The sequence below is a fragment of the Pteronotus mesoamericanus genome, unplaced genomic scaffold (assembly GCF_021234165.1).
Source record: "Pteronotus mesoamericanus isolate MK-2021 breed Mesoamerican mustached bat unplaced genomic scaffold, CSHL_Meso_final contig_120, whole genome shotgun sequence".
In the NCBI taxonomy this organism is placed as follows: domain Eukaryota; kingdom Metazoa; phylum Chordata; class Mammalia; order Chiroptera; family Mormoopidae; genus Pteronotus; species Pteronotus mesoamericanus.
In genome coordinates this window covers 462,859-479,317 of record NW_026555041.1, presented here as the reverse complement: position 1 = coordinate 479,317, position 16,459 = coordinate 462,859, and the positions used below count along the sequence as shown (strand labels likewise).

At 39.1% G+C, this 16,459-nt stretch overlaps 1 protein-coding gene across 1 annotated transcript; it reads right to left on the bottom strand.

Moving 5' to 3' along the window:
• Window positions 1-15,382: 15,382 nt before the first annotated feature.
• On the bottom strand, window positions 15,383-15,879 carry LOC129079440 (60S ribosomal protein L28). The gene has a single exon (XM_054584698.1). The coding sequence runs from the start codon at window positions 15,840-15,842 to the stop codon at window positions 15,429-15,431; it is 414 nt and encodes a 137-aa protein (XP_054440673.1). The 5' UTR covers window positions 15,843-15,879; the 3' UTR covers window positions 15,383-15,428.
• Window positions 15,880-16,459: the final 580 nt, after the last annotated feature.

Genomic DNA, 16,459 nt, shown 5'->3' with positions numbered 1-16,459 from the left:
TGTATCTCTTTGCAGATGTGCATCCTCAGGCGATGGTCGTCTGAGGTCTTGGCCCTCCTATGCCCGAGGGCCAGCCCCAGGTTAAATGGCTTGCTGCTGGTACTCTCAGCTCTCTCTCTCTGACCTTTGTGTTGCCTTTCCCCAGTTCAGGCCAGGAAAGTCACTGGGATGTAGTGTCAGCTGCTCACCTGGCTTTCTCTGTGTCATCATGGGTAGACGACAACTTTTTCAGCATCTGTTTTGTCCACTGTAAGCTGCGAAGAGTAATGTAAAGGGTCAGAAGTGAGGATCTAATGAGAGAACATGAATAGCATTCACAACATAGAGCCTGGCATATGTTAAGCACCTTAAAAGTATTAGCAGTTTTTATTGTGACTGTAATTTTTGAGGACCCTTCCATTATCTACACAGTTTTACTCTTCTCCAGAAATATTGGGGTTACTATATAGATTGCTTCCTTCTGAGTTGACAAGCTTTGTTTCAGAAGCTGCAACTGCATCCTTCTATGTAACGTATAGAGAGTCAACGATGCTGGGAAACTGTTATATACTAAATTAGGGCCTTGTCTAGTGCTATAGATTTTAAATGGGACATGTTGCCTATTTACGGGCAAAACCAAATCCATGAGGTGTACTGAGATTTTTTTCTATTTCTGAGGAACAAAAATAAATGTTGAGCACTACGACATTTTTTTTTGGTTTATGGATGAAAGGAGGTACGGTGCCTGTCCCATCCTGAGGCGGCCACCAGCTGCAGAGAGGCCCCGATACTGACTGAGACGTGATGCAACCTTTATCCCTTTTTTTGCTTTTGGAAAATGTGCACCATAAAATTACTAACTGCTATAGAATGCTCTTTATAGGTTTGAGAAAGTTAGTTTGAGAAAGAGATTTTAAATTCTACTAGAGTGGGATTGAATACAGTTTATCGTGTGGACTAAAACCCAGTGATTTGTGGCACGGTTTGATCACTTCCCCCTGTCTGGGATAGAAGTTGTCCCTCACCTGAAAGTATGAATTTGTGGATGCCAATTAGATTGCAGTTATGTTACCCTATGTTTTGTCCAAAAAATAAAATACTCTAGTCATAATTGAATATTAATAGCTCAAAAATAAATCTTGTTCTCAAAATAGAAATATAATAAAAGATACTATATAAACAGAGAGAATATATAGTATTTTGGGTGGGGATAAATCTATGGAGAAAAATAAAAGTGAGAAGATTGCTTTGTTTTTAAGGTAACATGAGTTATGATAAAAAGTGTCAGTTTTTCCAGGCATGTTCAAGCCACTGGATTCCAAGGCCTGGGTTTGTGAGAGCCTGCCTGGGTTTGGGGAAGGGAGAGCCGAATGCATGCTGAGCAGCAGTGGTTCTAACTAATGGAACAAGCTGCAGACATAAAAAACATGTTGCTGCTTCCAAAATGGAAGCTGTCTACTATCTTAGCGCTAAAACAATAAAATAGGTCATATTAAATTTTTTTGAAAGGCCTCACCAGACACAGTAAGAAATACTTGATACTGTGCTGGAAATATGAACCACAAACTCAGAATTTTAAAGAAGAGCCTGCAGTTAATGGCCGATGTGCATGCAGGGAGGGAAGAGGGCACAGGACAAGCGTCGTCAGGGTGCGCGTCTTCCAGCCGCTGGCACTTTGGACGCACCGGCTCCTTGGCGCCCGTTGTGCGGAAATGGCATGTTGCATTTAACAAAACTGGAGAGTCTTCCAAAGAATTGTTTTCGCCATAGGTAGGCATCTTTCCTCACCCTTAACTGATCTTTCCCTGCTTGTGACACGGGCGCTTCGGACGTGGAGATTTGTAACGCAGGCACGACGACAGGGAAGTTGATGGTATTTCCAGAGAGGCAGTATGAAGTTTATCACCTGGAGCCTGGGGTCTTTTATATCCCCAAATCTAAAAGAAATATCAAGTGCTTTTTAAAATAACTGCCCCATCACCAGTCGCTTCAGACCGCCTTATGTTCATGGGCACACAAGGGGAGCCTTGCTGACCTCGTGCCTCGGGTCCTGGCACCGGGGCCGCTGTGCTGGGCTGAGGGCAGCGTCCTCGTCAGGGGAGGTTTCTGTCCAGTGTCAGGTTTCCTCCACCAAACTCGGTCTGTGACATAGTCACAACGTTAGGTTCAGGACAGAGGTCTTCGTGGAAGGTGGGGACGGCCAAAGAGGAGGGAGAGCCTTTTGAGGGGACTGAAGTTTACTACGAGAGAACGTAACGGGGCTAAGAGAACAGAAAGTATTGATTTTCTTCTCTCTGTTTCCTCTAGCATATTTAAAAACATTTTATTACATGAGTTGAATATTTTCTACTTCCCAATCATTCCAAAGAATAGTTATAATTAAACCAAGAACAAAATCACAAACGTTCCAAGAAAAAGATAATTTTATTCTACTTTATTTCTACTTACTCAGATTTCAATAAAATATAGCTGAAAATATATTGTCTTTAAACATGTCTGGAAGAACCCATTCTTCTTAAACTTCTTTATATCCTATATTAGGGCATCTTCCCACAAGTGTAGGTTATGTAATTTTTTTAACATTTTATTTACTTTGCAGGCTTTTCTCATTCTTCTGCTCCTTATTCTGTCTTTAAGCACTAGTGGTTTAGAAGAATACTATAAGAATAAAAGTGAATTCTACTGAGTGCTGCACATCTCCAATTAAGGTTGATTTTATTCAAATAGCAAAAAAGAATAAATATATTTTATTTTAGTTTTAAGATAACCTTTTTGGAAAGACTGCTCCGAGGTCCATTTTTTCCTAACAGTGTTATTTTAAGACAGTTGATAGATTTGTCTACTAACTGCATGAACTTAATAACAGTGGTAAGGGAGTGTGACTTCCAAAAGCCCTAAAGAATTTTGAAAATAGTTAGCTGTCACCTGAAAGATGTCTGTGTTCACATTGCTCACTTTTATTTAATAAATAATCATCTAGCACTTACTGTGTGTGAGGCACTATTAATTAACTTGCTCCTTGGGACAGCCCTGTGAGGAAGATGCTACAGTTGTTGCCCCCTACCGACTGGGGACATGTTCCAAGACTCCCAGTAGATGTCTAAAACCACAGGCAGAGCCTAACCCTATATTCAGTATGGCTTTTTCCCCTCTATACATGCATACCTGTGGTAAAGTTTAATTTATAAATTCAGCACAGTAAGAGATCAACAGTAATAATAATGAAATAGAACAATTGTAACAATATAGTGTCATAAAAGTTACGTGACTGTGGTCCCTCTGATAACTGAGAAGGCTGCTAGTGACCGACAGATGGCGCACACAGTGTGGGACGCTGAAAAAGCCACAACGTAGGTCCCGGGAGGGCAGGGCGGGATGGCCCAGGATGTCATCCCTCTGTATGGTGTGCAGTGTAAAACCGATCAGTTGTTTATTTCTGGAATTCTCCATTTAATATTTTCAGACTGTGGTTGACTGCAGGTAGCTGAAGTCAACTGCAGATAAAACCTCAGATAAGTGGGCACTGCTGACTTATCTCCATTTCACAGAGAGAGAAAATGAGACACAGAATGGTTATAGACCATGTCCAAAGTCACAGGTTAGTCAAGAGCGGAGCTGTGGTTTGAACCCACACTGTACCCTGGCTGCAGGGTGGTTCTGAACTAGAAAGTGTGCCTGGAAAAGGGCAGGTTGGCTTTCCATAAGCTTGTACGGAAATGTAAGGGGCAAGTATTGGGGAAGAAAGGACAGGCGAAACAAAGAGAAGGGCCCCACCATGCTCTTCCTCCTGCCTGGCTCTCTCGTGGGCGTATGCTTCCAGCGCCCAGTGTTTCAGTAGAGACTGAAGGCTGATGGCACCAGGGGATGCTCCAGGGTATGAAGGAGAGCGCTCTGCCCTGGACCAGCCTGGACTCATTGCCTGGGGCCAACGCCAGTGTAACACTTCTTACTAGGGCGTGGATCTGTCTCCCAAACTCCATTCCAGTGATTTGTAACCAAGGAAATTAGTGGTTGATTTCAACCCAAGGCTGCCTCATCTGTTGTTTGTTTTCTTTCTTTCTTTTTAATGTATATTTTATTGATTATGCTATTACAGTTGTCCCATTTTTTCTCCCCTTTATTTCCTTCCACCCTGCACCCCTATTCCTATAGGAGCCCCCTTACCTTAGTTCATGTCCATGGGTTGTACTTACAAGTTCTTTGGCTTCTCCATTTCCTATACTATTATTAACCTCTCCCTGTCTATTTTGTACCCACTATTTATGCTTCTTATTCCCTGTACCTTTTCCCCCATTCTTCCCTCTACCCCCGCCAGTCTCCATTTTTGTGATTCTATTGCTGTTCTAGGTGTTTCCTTTGTTTTTGTTTTCTTTAGGTTCAATTGACAGTTGTGAGTTTGTTGTCATTCTACTATTCAGTTTTTGATCATCTTCTTACTCTTAGGAAGTCCTTTTAACATGTCATATAATAAAGGCTTGGTAATGATGAACTCCTTTAACTTTACCTTATCTGGGCAGCACTTTATCTGCCCTTCCATTCTAAATGATAGCTTTGCTGGCTAGAGTAATCTTGGATGTAGGTCCTTGCTTTTCATAATCGTGAATACTTCTCTCCAGCCCCTTCTTGATTGCAAGGTTTCTTTGGAGAAATCAGCTGATAGTCTTATGGGGACGCCTTTGTAGGTAACTCTCTCCTTTTCTCTCACTGCTTTTAAGATTCTCTCCTTATCTTTAACCTTCGGTAATGTAGCTATGATGTGCCTTTGGGTGCACCTGCTTAGGTCCAACTTCTTTGGGACTCCCTGAGCTTCCTGGATCTCCTGGAAGTCTATTTCCTTAGTAAGATTGGGGAAGTTTTCCTTCATTATTTTTTCAAATAAGTTTTCCATTTCTTGCTCTTCCTCTTTTCCTTCTGGCACCCCTGTGATTTGGATCTTGGATGTTTAAAGTTGTCCTGGAGGTTCCTCAGCCTCTCCTCATTTTTTTGAATTCTTGTTTCTTCATTCTGTTTGGGTTAAAAGTTTATCTCTTCCTTCTGCTCCAAATCATTGATTTGAGTCCTGGTTTCCTTCCCTTTACTGTTGGTTCCCTGTATATTTTTCTTTATTTCACTTTGTGCAACCTTCACTTTTTCATCTATTTTGCAACCATACTTGACCATTTCTGTGAGTATCCTGATGACCAGTGTTTTGAACTGGGAATCTGATAGGTTGGCTATCTGTTCATCACTTCGTTCCATTTTTGGAGCTTTGTTCTGTTCCTTCATTTGGGCCATATTTCTTTGTCTCAGTGCTCCTGTTACATTGGGAGGGGCGGAGCCTTATGTATTTGCCAGGGCAGGGCAATCAATTCAGGTCGCTGCACTGTGATGCTGTCTGTGGGAGAGGGGTCTGAGAGGAGACAATGCTGCTTGCTTGGCTCTCTGCAGGCTTTCTGTCACTTCCCCTGCTTCCCATAAGCAAATTGGGCCCTTGTGGTACTGATTCCCAGGAAAGTAGGTTTGTGTACATTCCAGGACCCTGTGGGTCTCTCCGACAGACTCTCCTGTGAGGCAGGGAGTTTCTCCTGCCACCTCATCTCCCCCAGGTTTTTACAGCCAGGGGTTTTGAGGCTTTAGTTTCCTGTGCTGGAGCCCTGGGTTGCATGGTCTCTCTTGTTCTCCAGCTGTTCCTCCGGTTCATCTACATGCAAATGTGAGACAGCCCGGTCTGCCAGCCTCCACCTTGCTGTGTGTCCTCTCCAACCCGACCTCCCGACTCCTCCCCTCCTACTGGTCTGGATGAGTGTTTCTTCTATAGCTCTTTGGTTGTTGGACTTCTATATAGTTCAATTTTCTGGCAGTTCTGGTTGTTAGTTTTTAAAATTGTTGTCCATCTTTTGGTTGTGTGCGGAGGCAAAGTGTATCTATCTATGCCTCCATCTTGGCCAGAAGTCTGTTTTGTTTCTTATTATTGTTTTGACCAGATCTCTTCTATCTGTATATTATTAATATTGAAGCTAAAGGAAACAACCTTGTTTAACCTAAGTTCCTTTACACTATTTTTTTTTCATTTTTAAATTTGAAAACTTTAAAAAACAATTTAGAGTATTTTTTAAAAATATTTGGAATGCAATACAAAATTAAATGAAGTAGATGAGGGAAATAGTGATAGAAAAAAATTAGCAAAAGTGGCAATAAGTTAATGTCAATAGTTGTGTACTTAAGTTACAAGTGCTAGGAAACAAATAAGATTATAATTTCCTGGTGCTCAGCACAAAGTGGAAAATATGAAGTAAAGTGAGTGTTGTCTGGGTTAAAAAGACTCCTGGGAGAAGTACAGTGACTCTCATGCCACAGAGAGACGCTTCTCCAGCTCCTCCCACAGACATTGTGGGAGGCACATAGTGTCATCTGATAGTAAAGACAAAAATGAAACCCACTGGCTTTTCTTCCCAAGGCCCCTCCTGAGGCCTGCGGCCTAACCCGGGCAGGAAATTCCGACCCGGCAGTTCTGCTTGGGCCGACTGCTGTGACTTGAGCAGGCAGTTTGCTATTTAGGTTTGATTCAAGGATAAAATTTCATATATTTAGAGGAAAAAATTCAAGATTATATCTTCTGACAAATGCTTTAAGGCTAGATATGATGTATCCATGAAGGACACACTATGCAGGTTATCAGTTCTGATCAAGTATATTTCTAAAATTAAATGGTTACTTTTCTTTATTGTATAATAAAAGCATTATGATTTAGAAATTTTAAGTGACTTCCTCAGAGACAGAGATAAGCATACACATTTTTGGTAAATATTCATAGATGATGTGACATTTGAAAAGCTATCTCAGGGAGAAATTATTTAAAGATCACAGAATTTACAAAAGGCGAATTCATTTTTTTATTTATCTATCTATTTTTAACAAATTATGGGTGGGAGGATTGGCTTCCTTTATACTACCACTATTCCTTTACATCTGCTTTTCTGTTCTGTGTATGTTGAATGCTGATTCTGTACAAGCAAACCTGAGAAAGAATAAGATGGTTGTTTCTGCATACGTAAAAAATAGGTAATTCCCTTGCCAGAATGAGTTGTTCAGGTGGTGGTTCTGCTTGATTTACAATGTGCTTTTATGCAGCCCATGCAAACATACAGCCTTTCCCCTGAAGGTTACTAATGCTGTTCTGCCCCTCCCTCCCCTGCTCCCCACCGCTGCTGGGACCCACAGAACCCCACCCCGTCCCGTCCCCCCAGGGCTGCCTGCTGCAGTCACACATGCCTCCATCTCTTCACCAGCTTGCTCCTACCAGCTTCCTTGTCTGAAGCCTCCAGTCTCTCTCATTTTGAAAAGTCAGCAAAGTAACAGGAAAAATACAACCCTCTGTAGAGCCTGTTCTTCAGCTCCCCCCCCGCCAGGTAGTCGCACTTTTCACAGAATAATGGAAATACTAATTTTTAATATGTTTAATTTAGTTATGAGTTGAGTTTCTGTTTCCTGCCTGAATTTGACTAGTTAATAATTATGATGTTTTGGTTGTTTTCTCTAAAACATAAAATGCGGTAAGTGCTGAATTTGCTTAAAGTGGAAAATGTGGAGATTTAGTGGCATTTCCTAAATTTGAGAACTAAGAATGTTGTCATTTTCTTTTCCTACAGCCTGCTATAGCTGAGCATAAATGTTTCCCATCTGGCTACATCACTGGGTAGAAAATAATAATTTATATTGGGTTATACTGAGGTAGCCATATTAACAAGAACGAATTTTTGTTACCCAAAGTCGATTTGTTTCAAAAGTTGTGGTTCTGAAAGTCCATAGTCATCAAAAGAAGGAAGATAATTTTTTTGTATTTATGTTCTTGTGGTAGATCATAACTACTTTTGTTTTTATGATATAATGCATTCCAGGGGTATAAAAAGCAGTCAGCATTTCAGTTTGTATATTCACACGTTTACAACTGCTTGCAGGGTATGTGTAAAAATAACTTGACCATAAGTACACTTTTCTGGCAGAGTAGGATAACAAAATACATGACTAGTATTAAACTACTCAGAAATGCTCCAGTAAAGTTTAAAATGCATAAATTAAAGTCTTAGATTAACTTCATGTACATACAGTTTTTTTTGTAGCTAAAGATAATTTTGTCAGAGTTTGAATTTATATCTCAAGTTTTGTTGACAGCTATTTCTGCATCTTTTTTTGATACTTATATTATATTAGTATAGGGTTTTAAAAATCCATAGTGTCAAATAAACTTACTCTGTTCATTCAAACATTTTATGGAATCAGTTTTGGACATTTGATGTTAATATTTCTTCTATTTTGACAAAATTAATTTTCTGATCACTAGTCAGCAAATATATGACAAGAGGAACAGGGAAAGTTTGTCATTATTCCTAGAAAAAGCAGTTCACTTTACATAGCTAAAATACATGACTCCATTTTAACATCACTCTAGACTGCATATACTCAAAGCTGTTAATCGGACAACACCGAGGTGGAGGCTGTGGGCCCCGCCCTCGCAGCCGTTAGGGTGATACGCCCGAGGCTGACTCCTGGCGGGGAGCCTCCTTATGTCTGGATGATGGTGGTAGCTAGTGCCCAAATGAATGAGTTATAAGTCAACAGCAGCTAATCATGTTAGTGTTGCAATTGTTTGAAGCTTTGTTTGAAGTCAGAATTTTTCCCACATGTAATCAAATTTTTATAAATTCTTTTGGTGAACCCTTTCCGAATGTGGAAATATTGCCATCTGTTTCTCCTGGTTCCTCTTTTGTGTACTTTGCTCTGTGCCTAGAAAATGTGCTTCTATGCTGTTCTTGGCAGTGATAGCAGTGGGCTGGCTTTCTGGAATTGAGCCTTCCCCATTCCAGGGTCTTACTGCCACATCCATCTTCTTAAATATGTGACTTAGATATATGACTGTCACAACGCCTCTTTTCAGCAAAGAAAAGTTCAGCTACCACCTACCTGCCCTTAAATTAGATCATGAAGTCAGTGTTTCTTCTCTTCCCACTTCTCATGGCCCGCGCGCTCTTTCTGCCTCTTTTTCCTGTGGCCCTGACTTCCCATCCCCGTGGACTCATTCCAGCCTCTGTGTCCGTGAGGGCACCTCTCCCCTTGTTGCGAATGCTCTCTTTTCATTCCTGAAGCCATACAATACTCTGCCATAATAGAAGCACACTTCCAGGTTTGCGTTTGTTTCTGGGTATGATGGGTGAAAGCGGCCCAATAATTATTTAACATTCTTCCCACTGAAGTGTGATGTCTGTGTCTCCTGTCTTAAACACGGGCAGCTCTGTACCACCACTGGCCGCACGGATGGCAGTTGGGCCACTGCCAGTTTGCAGTCTGGCTGCTTTTCTCCAAGAAGGCCGCAGCCTCTGTGTAAAGGGTCTGGCTGCCCCGAGGTGGCCCTGTTTCCTTGTGTTAAAGAAAGGACTGGAGGGGGTTTCTGACTCAAACTTACATTTTTATTTGTGACTTTCCAAACAGCGGTCTTCAAGAACAATGTAAAAGACAATCTATTTGGGTGTAGGAAATAAATATTACAGTTGGCATTGCTTTGTATGTTTGTTGCAAGTTTTTATTTATTTTTATATTTTTATTTTTAAGTTATAGTTGGCATACAATATATTAGTTTCAAGTGCACAACATAGTGATTCAACATACCTGTGTCCCCGGTGATCACTACATCTAGTAACCAGCTGTCACTGTCCATAGTTATATTATTAATGACTCTATTCCCTGTGCTCTACTTCACAGCCTCATGATTTATTTTGTAATTTGAAGTTTGTACTTGTCAATCCCTTCCCTTTTCTGGGAATCATCAGTTTGTTCTCTGTATCTATGCGTTTGTTTCATTTTTTTGGTGTTGTGTTTTTTAGTTTCTGTGTATAAGTGAAATCATTCAATATTTGTCTTTCTTTGACTTATTTCAATTAGCACAGTACCCCCTATATTTAACCATATTGCAAATCATAAGATTTCTTTTTGTGTGTGTGTGGCTGTCATGAGCAATTAGTCCGTGAGGCCCAACCACCCCATTCACCGCTATTACGTGTCTCCAGTGAATGAACCAAATGGCTGTGTCCAGAGACCTCTTGTCTGTTCCTGCATAGTCCTCCCCATAGCTCAGGCCACCTTGCGGTGGCCTCCAGTGCCCCAGCACCAAGGAATGACACAGAGCGCACACCAATATGCTGTGCTTCTAAACACAGTTTACTTCACACAGTTATACACACAGGATTTATAATGAATGTAATAGCATCAGTATCAATCCTATAAGGGGTTAATGAACCCAAGTCCAAGTCTGGCAGTGGTCTCTTGGATCCGGAAGGAGAACAGTTCGTCAGTGTCTTGCAAGGCAGTTTCTCAAGGTCAGCAGGTCCGGCAGTGGCTGGTCACAGGGCGTTCTCAATGGCGTCCTGCTGAGAAGCTGCTTGCATTGAATTGTTGCTGAAATCCCAAGTTCTTGCTTGGCCATCATCCCTCCTGAGCATGCTGTCTTTGGGAGTGTTCTTCCCACCTTTCTACTGTACATGCTTTAGAGTTGTTTACATTGCTCGACTGCCCACGTCTCAGAGTTGTTTACATTAGTGGGCTCGTTTCAGAGTTTATGACTGTGTATGCTCTATACGTGGCTGCACAGTTGCTCTCTACAGTGTCTGAGTAATATCCCATCTCGTGTGTGCGCGCGCATACCCCTTCTTCACCCGTTCATCCTTTGATGGGAACTTAGGTTGCATCCATATCTTGGCTACTGTAAACGGTGCTGCAGTGAGCATAGAGGTGCAGATATCTTTTTGAATTACTGTTTTTGTTTTCTTCGAATAAATACCCAGAAGTGGAATTGCTGGGTTATATAGAAATTCCATTTTTAATTTTTCTAAGGAATTTTGATACTGTTTATCATTGTGGCTGCACCAATTTATAATTCCACCAACAGTACATGAGGTTTTTCTTCATATCCTCACCAACACTTGCTATTGTTTTTCCTTTTGATACTAGCCATTCTGACAGATGTGAGGTGGTATTTCATTGTGGTTTTGATGTGCATTCTGATGAAGATTAGTAATGTTAAGCATATTTTCATGTATCTGTTGGTTGGTATGTCTTTGGAGAAATTTTAGTTGAGGTCCTTTGTATTTTTAATTGGATTATTTGTTTTTGGGTTCAGGTCTTACATTTAAGTTTTTAATTTATTTTGAGTTTCTTCTTGTATATGGTGTAAAACAGTGGTCTAGTTTCTTTCTTTCTTTCTTTCTTTTTTTTTTTTGCATGTATCTGTTCTGTTTTCCCAACACCATTTATTAAAGAACAACCTCTACCCCATTGTAAATTATTGCTTCCTTTTCCATGGATTAATTGACAAAAAAAAAAGAATGGATTTTCTTCTGGGCTTTCTATTCCATTCCATTGATCTATGTGTTTGTGCCAGCACTGTGCTGTTTTGATTATTATGGCTTTGTGGTATTGCTTGAAAACAGGGATTGTGATACCCCGCAACTTTGTTCTTTTTTCTCAAGGTTGCTTTAGCTCTTCAAGGTCTTTTGTGTTTACATATAAATTTTAAGATTATATGTCCCAGTTCTGTGAAAAATGCCATTAGTATTTTGACAGGGATTCCATTGACTCTGTAGATTGTTTTTTGTACTATCAACATTTTAACAATGTTAATTTTTCCCATCTGGGAATATAGTGTATCCTTTCACTTGTTTGTATCTCCTTTGATTTCTTTTTCAATTGTTATAGTTTTCATAATATAGGTCTTTCACCTCCTGATTAAATTTATTTCCATATATTTTATTTTTTTTGATGCAACTGAAAATGGGATTTTCTTATATATTCTCTTATAGTTTATTAATAGTGTATAGAAATGTAGAGGTTTTTTTGTATATTTTGTATTCTGCAACTTTACTGAATTCATTTATTCTCATATTTTTTGGTGGATTGTTGAGGGTTTTCCATATGTAGTCTCATATCATCTGCATATAGTGACAGTTTTCCCTCTTCTTTTCCAAATTAGATACTTTTTATATTTTTTTCCTTGTCTGATGTCAGTGCCTAGGACTTTTAATATTAGGTTGAATGAAAGTAGTGAGAATGGAGAGCCTTGTCTTGTTCGTGATCATAAAGAAAATGCTTTCAGCTTTTCTTCATTCATATAATGTTGAGGTATGTTTCCTCTTTACCCATTTGTTGAGACTTTTTATTATAAATGAATTTTTAATTTTGTCAGATGATTTTTCTACATCTGTTGAGATGATCATATAATTTTTTTCTTTTAATTTCTTTATGTGGCATATCACATCGATTAAGTTGTGGATATTAAACCATCCTTGCATTTCTGGAATAAGTCTCATTTGATTATGGTGTACAATATTTTTAGTGTATTGCTGAATTTGGTTTGTTAATATTTTGTTGATGATTTTTACATCTATGTTTATCATGTGTATTGACCTGTATCTTTTCTGTAGTACCTTTGTCTGGTTTTGGTATCACGGTAATGCTGGCCACACAGAATGTATTTGAAAGCTTTTTCTTCTCTTCAATTTTTTGGTATATATTGAGAAGGATAGATATTAATTGTTCTTTGAATATTTGGTAGAATTCACCTGTGAAGCCATCTGGTCTTGAACTTCTGTTTTTTGGGAGTTTTTTGATTACTGATTCAATTTTGTTACCAGTAATGAGTCTATTCAGAGTTTATGTTTCTTTCTGATTGAGTCTTGGAAGATTGTCTGTTTCCAGAAGTTTGTCCATTTTTGAAGGTTGTCCACATTGTTTGCATATAATTAATTGTTCATTGTATTTCTTTATAATTTTTGTATTTCTGTGGTGGGGGTTGTCATATCTCCTCCTGCTCTTCTGATTTTATTTATTAGGGATCTCTCCCCCTGTCTGTCTGTCTGTCTGTCTGTCTCTCTCTCTCTCCCCCTCTCCCTGTCTCTCTCTCTCTTTGATGAGTCTGGCTAAATTTTTATCAATTTTCAAAGAACTAGCTGTTAGTTTAATTGATATTTTCTATTGTTTTTAGTCTCCATTATTTCATCTATTGCCACTCTAATCTTTATTATTTATTTCCTTATATGCACTTTGGGCTTTGTTATTCTTTTTCTAGTTCTTTTAGGTTTAAAGTAAGACTTTATTTGAGATTTTTCTTGTTCTTTTGAGGGAGGTTTGTATCACTAAGAATTTCCTTCTATGAACTGCTCTCCCTGGGCCCCACAGATTGTGGTTTGTTGTTTCCATTTACATCTGTTTCAAGTAATGTTTACATTTCCTCTTTGATTTCTTTGTTAAGCCATTAATTGTTTAGTAGCATGTTGTTTAGCCTCCACCTCTGTTTTTTCCAGTTTTCTTTTTTATAATTGATTTGTAGTTTTATACTTTTTCTATTGGAGTAGGTGCCTGAAATGATTTCAATCTTAAATTTATTGAGACTTGTTTTGTGGCTCAACAAGCTGCCTATTCTGGAAGATGTTCCATGTGCATTTGAAATGAATGTGTATTCTGCTCTTCTGGGGTGGACTGTTCTGTGAATATTTATTAATTTATCTGGTCTAATGTGTCCTTTATGTCACTTTTCCTTATTGATTTTCTATATTGGATGATGCTATCCATTGATGTAAATGGGGAGGTAAAGTTCCATCCTATTACAGTAGCACTGTCAAACTCTCCCTTTATGTCTGTTAATATTTTCTTTATGTCCTTCGGTGCTCCCACACTGAGTGCATAGGTGTTTACAAGCATTAGATCCCCTCAATGGATTGATGCCTTTGCCATTATGTAACGTCTTTTATCCATTGTTATGGTCTTTGTTTTAAAGTCTATTTTGTCTGATATACGTATTGCTACATCTGCTTTCCTTTCATTTCTGTTTGCATGAAATCTTTTTTTATACCTTCATTTTAATTGTTTGCCTTTTTTTATGAATTACATTTTTATTGATATATAATCCAAAAGCTATTTTTTTCAAATACATTTGTGTTTGCCTTTTAATCTGAAGTGTGTCACATATAGGCAGCGTACCCACTGGTCTTGTATTTCATTACCCGTTCAGCTGCTCTATGTCTTTCAATTGGAGCATTCAGCCCATTTACATTTAAAGTAACTGTTAAACACACAATATGGTATGAAGATGATGTATTACAGAATTGTACACTTGAAACCTATATAATCTCATTAAACAATGTCACCCCATTCAGTACATTTTTTAAAAGAAAATAAATTATTGACAGTTATGCAGTTATTGCCATTTATTGATTGTTTTATAGTGTTTTTGAAGTTCTCTATTTTTTTTATTATTTTGATCTCTTCTCTGGTGTATTGATGACTTTCTTTTGTGGTTTGTCTGGGTTCCTTTCTCTTTATGTTTTGTTTTTCTTTTATAGGTTTTTGGTTACCATAGGATTCATATATAACAAGTTATGTTTAAAGCAGTCTATTTTAAGTTGATCACTTAGAATCAAATGCATTCTGAAAGCACTATATATTTTTACTCACCTCCTCATGTTTATGTTTTGATCTCATTTTTATAGTTGTTGTGTGTGTATTCCTTATTATTGTGGTTACACATGATCTTGCTACTTTTTCTTTTATCTTTCATACTAGTTTTATAATTGGTTGAGGCACTAATTTCAAAAAATGGTTGCCTTTATCAGTGAGATTTTTTTCTCTACATTCTTATTTTTAGTTCTGGGAATTTCTCTTCCACTTAAAGAAGTTCCTTTAACATTTCTTACAATGCTGGTTTAGTGTTGATAAACTGCTTTAGATCCTGGAAGCTCTCTCTTTCTTCATTCTGAATGATAATTTACTGAATATGGTATTCTTGGTTGTGGTTTTGTAGAGATTTCATCACCTTGAATATATCATGCCATTCTCTTCTGGCTGCAAAGTTTCTGGTAACAAATAAGCTTATAATCTTATGGGTTTTCCCTTGCATGTAACTAGAAGCTTTGTTTTCTTGTTGCTGTTAAGATTCTCTGTTTAACTTTTTGGCATTTTAATTATATATCTTGGTGTTGGTCTCTTTGGGTTCATCTTGTTTGGGACTCCATGATTTCTGAACCTGGATGTTTATTCATCATGTTAAGGAAGTTTTCAGCCATTGTTCCTTCAAGTAGGTGTTCTGTACCTTTCTCTCTACTCCTCCTGGGACTCTATGATGCAATTTTGGTATGCTTGATGTTGTCCCTGAGGTCCCTTTAACTAGCCTTAATTAAATATATTTCTTCTTTTTGCTCTTCTGATTGGATGATTTCCATTACCTTGTTTTCAAGGTCACTGACTCAGTATTCTGCATCTTCTCTTCTGCTGTTGATCCCCTCTAGTGCATATTTTTTCATCTTAGTTATTGTATTCTTCAGTCCTGATTGGTTGGTTCTCTTTTTATGTTTTCTGCCTCTTTTTTTTTTTTTTTCTGAAGGAAGTTGGCTGATACCTTTATTGTTTGGGGTGGGGGTGGGGGGTGCTCAGGAGCTCTTGGTGGGGCGGGCCCGCTTCCTCTTCACCATCACGGGCTTCTGGCTGCGCAGGATGGCGCTGGCCCTGCGGATGGCGGCCATGCGCAGGTCTGGGCGGTACTTGTTCTTGCGGATCATGTGCCGGATGCTGCTCAGCGTGGCCCGGGCATTCTTGTTGATGGTGGTCCGCACGTAGGAGGTGGCTGGCTTTCGTTGGCCCGATCTCCGTTTCATGATGACCACCACGCCTTTGCCATCGGCCGCTGGCTCCACGCCCACCGTCTTGCGGTGAATCAGCCCGTTGTAGCGAAAGGAGTTGCGGGCCTTCAGATTATTAGGTTCGGTGCTGTACGTCTGCTTGTTCCTTTTGATCAGGAAACTGGAGCAGTTCCGGATGACCATCCATTGCAGGTGGGCAGACATGGCGGGAGCTTCTCTCACAGCGGCAGTCGGAGACCGAAAGAGCTGTTTTCTGCCTCTTTGTTGAAGTTCTCATTGAGTTAATATATTCTCCTGAATGTTGCACAATTATAAATTTTAATTTGGTTTATCATTTATATTTTAGTATATGTAATACATAGTTGTAATTTATGTATAAAAAGTGCATCTATTTAAGTTATATGCTTAAATATTTTAATGAAATAATGCATTGTCACCACATTCAATGTCCAGGAGTCTATGAAAATAAAACTAGCCCTGGTTGGGTGGCTCAGTTGGTTGAAGCATTGTCCTATGCACCAAAGGGTTGTGGGTTCAGTTTCTGGTCAGGGCACACACGTAGGTTGTGAGTTTATTTTCCCTTCAAGTCATGTGTGGGAGGCAACTGATGGGTGTTTCTGTCTAATATCGATGTTTCTCTCTCTCTCTCTCTCTCAAATTAATAAACATACCCTCAGGTGAGGATTAATAAGTAAATAAAATAAGTCTTGGACCTATGTTGTGCACAGGCATACTTGTGTTTCCTAAAATAAGAGTAATCATTCACTTCCAGTGCAGTGTTGCCAGGCCTGGAAATGTGGAGAATGCAGAAAGAGAGGGGA

What these genes read in the sequence shown, in the direction of transcription:
- LOC129079440 (XM_054584698.1), bottom strand. Translation starts at nt 15,842, where the DNA reads ATGTCTGCCCACCTGCAATGGATGGTCATCCGGAACTGCTCCAGTTTC.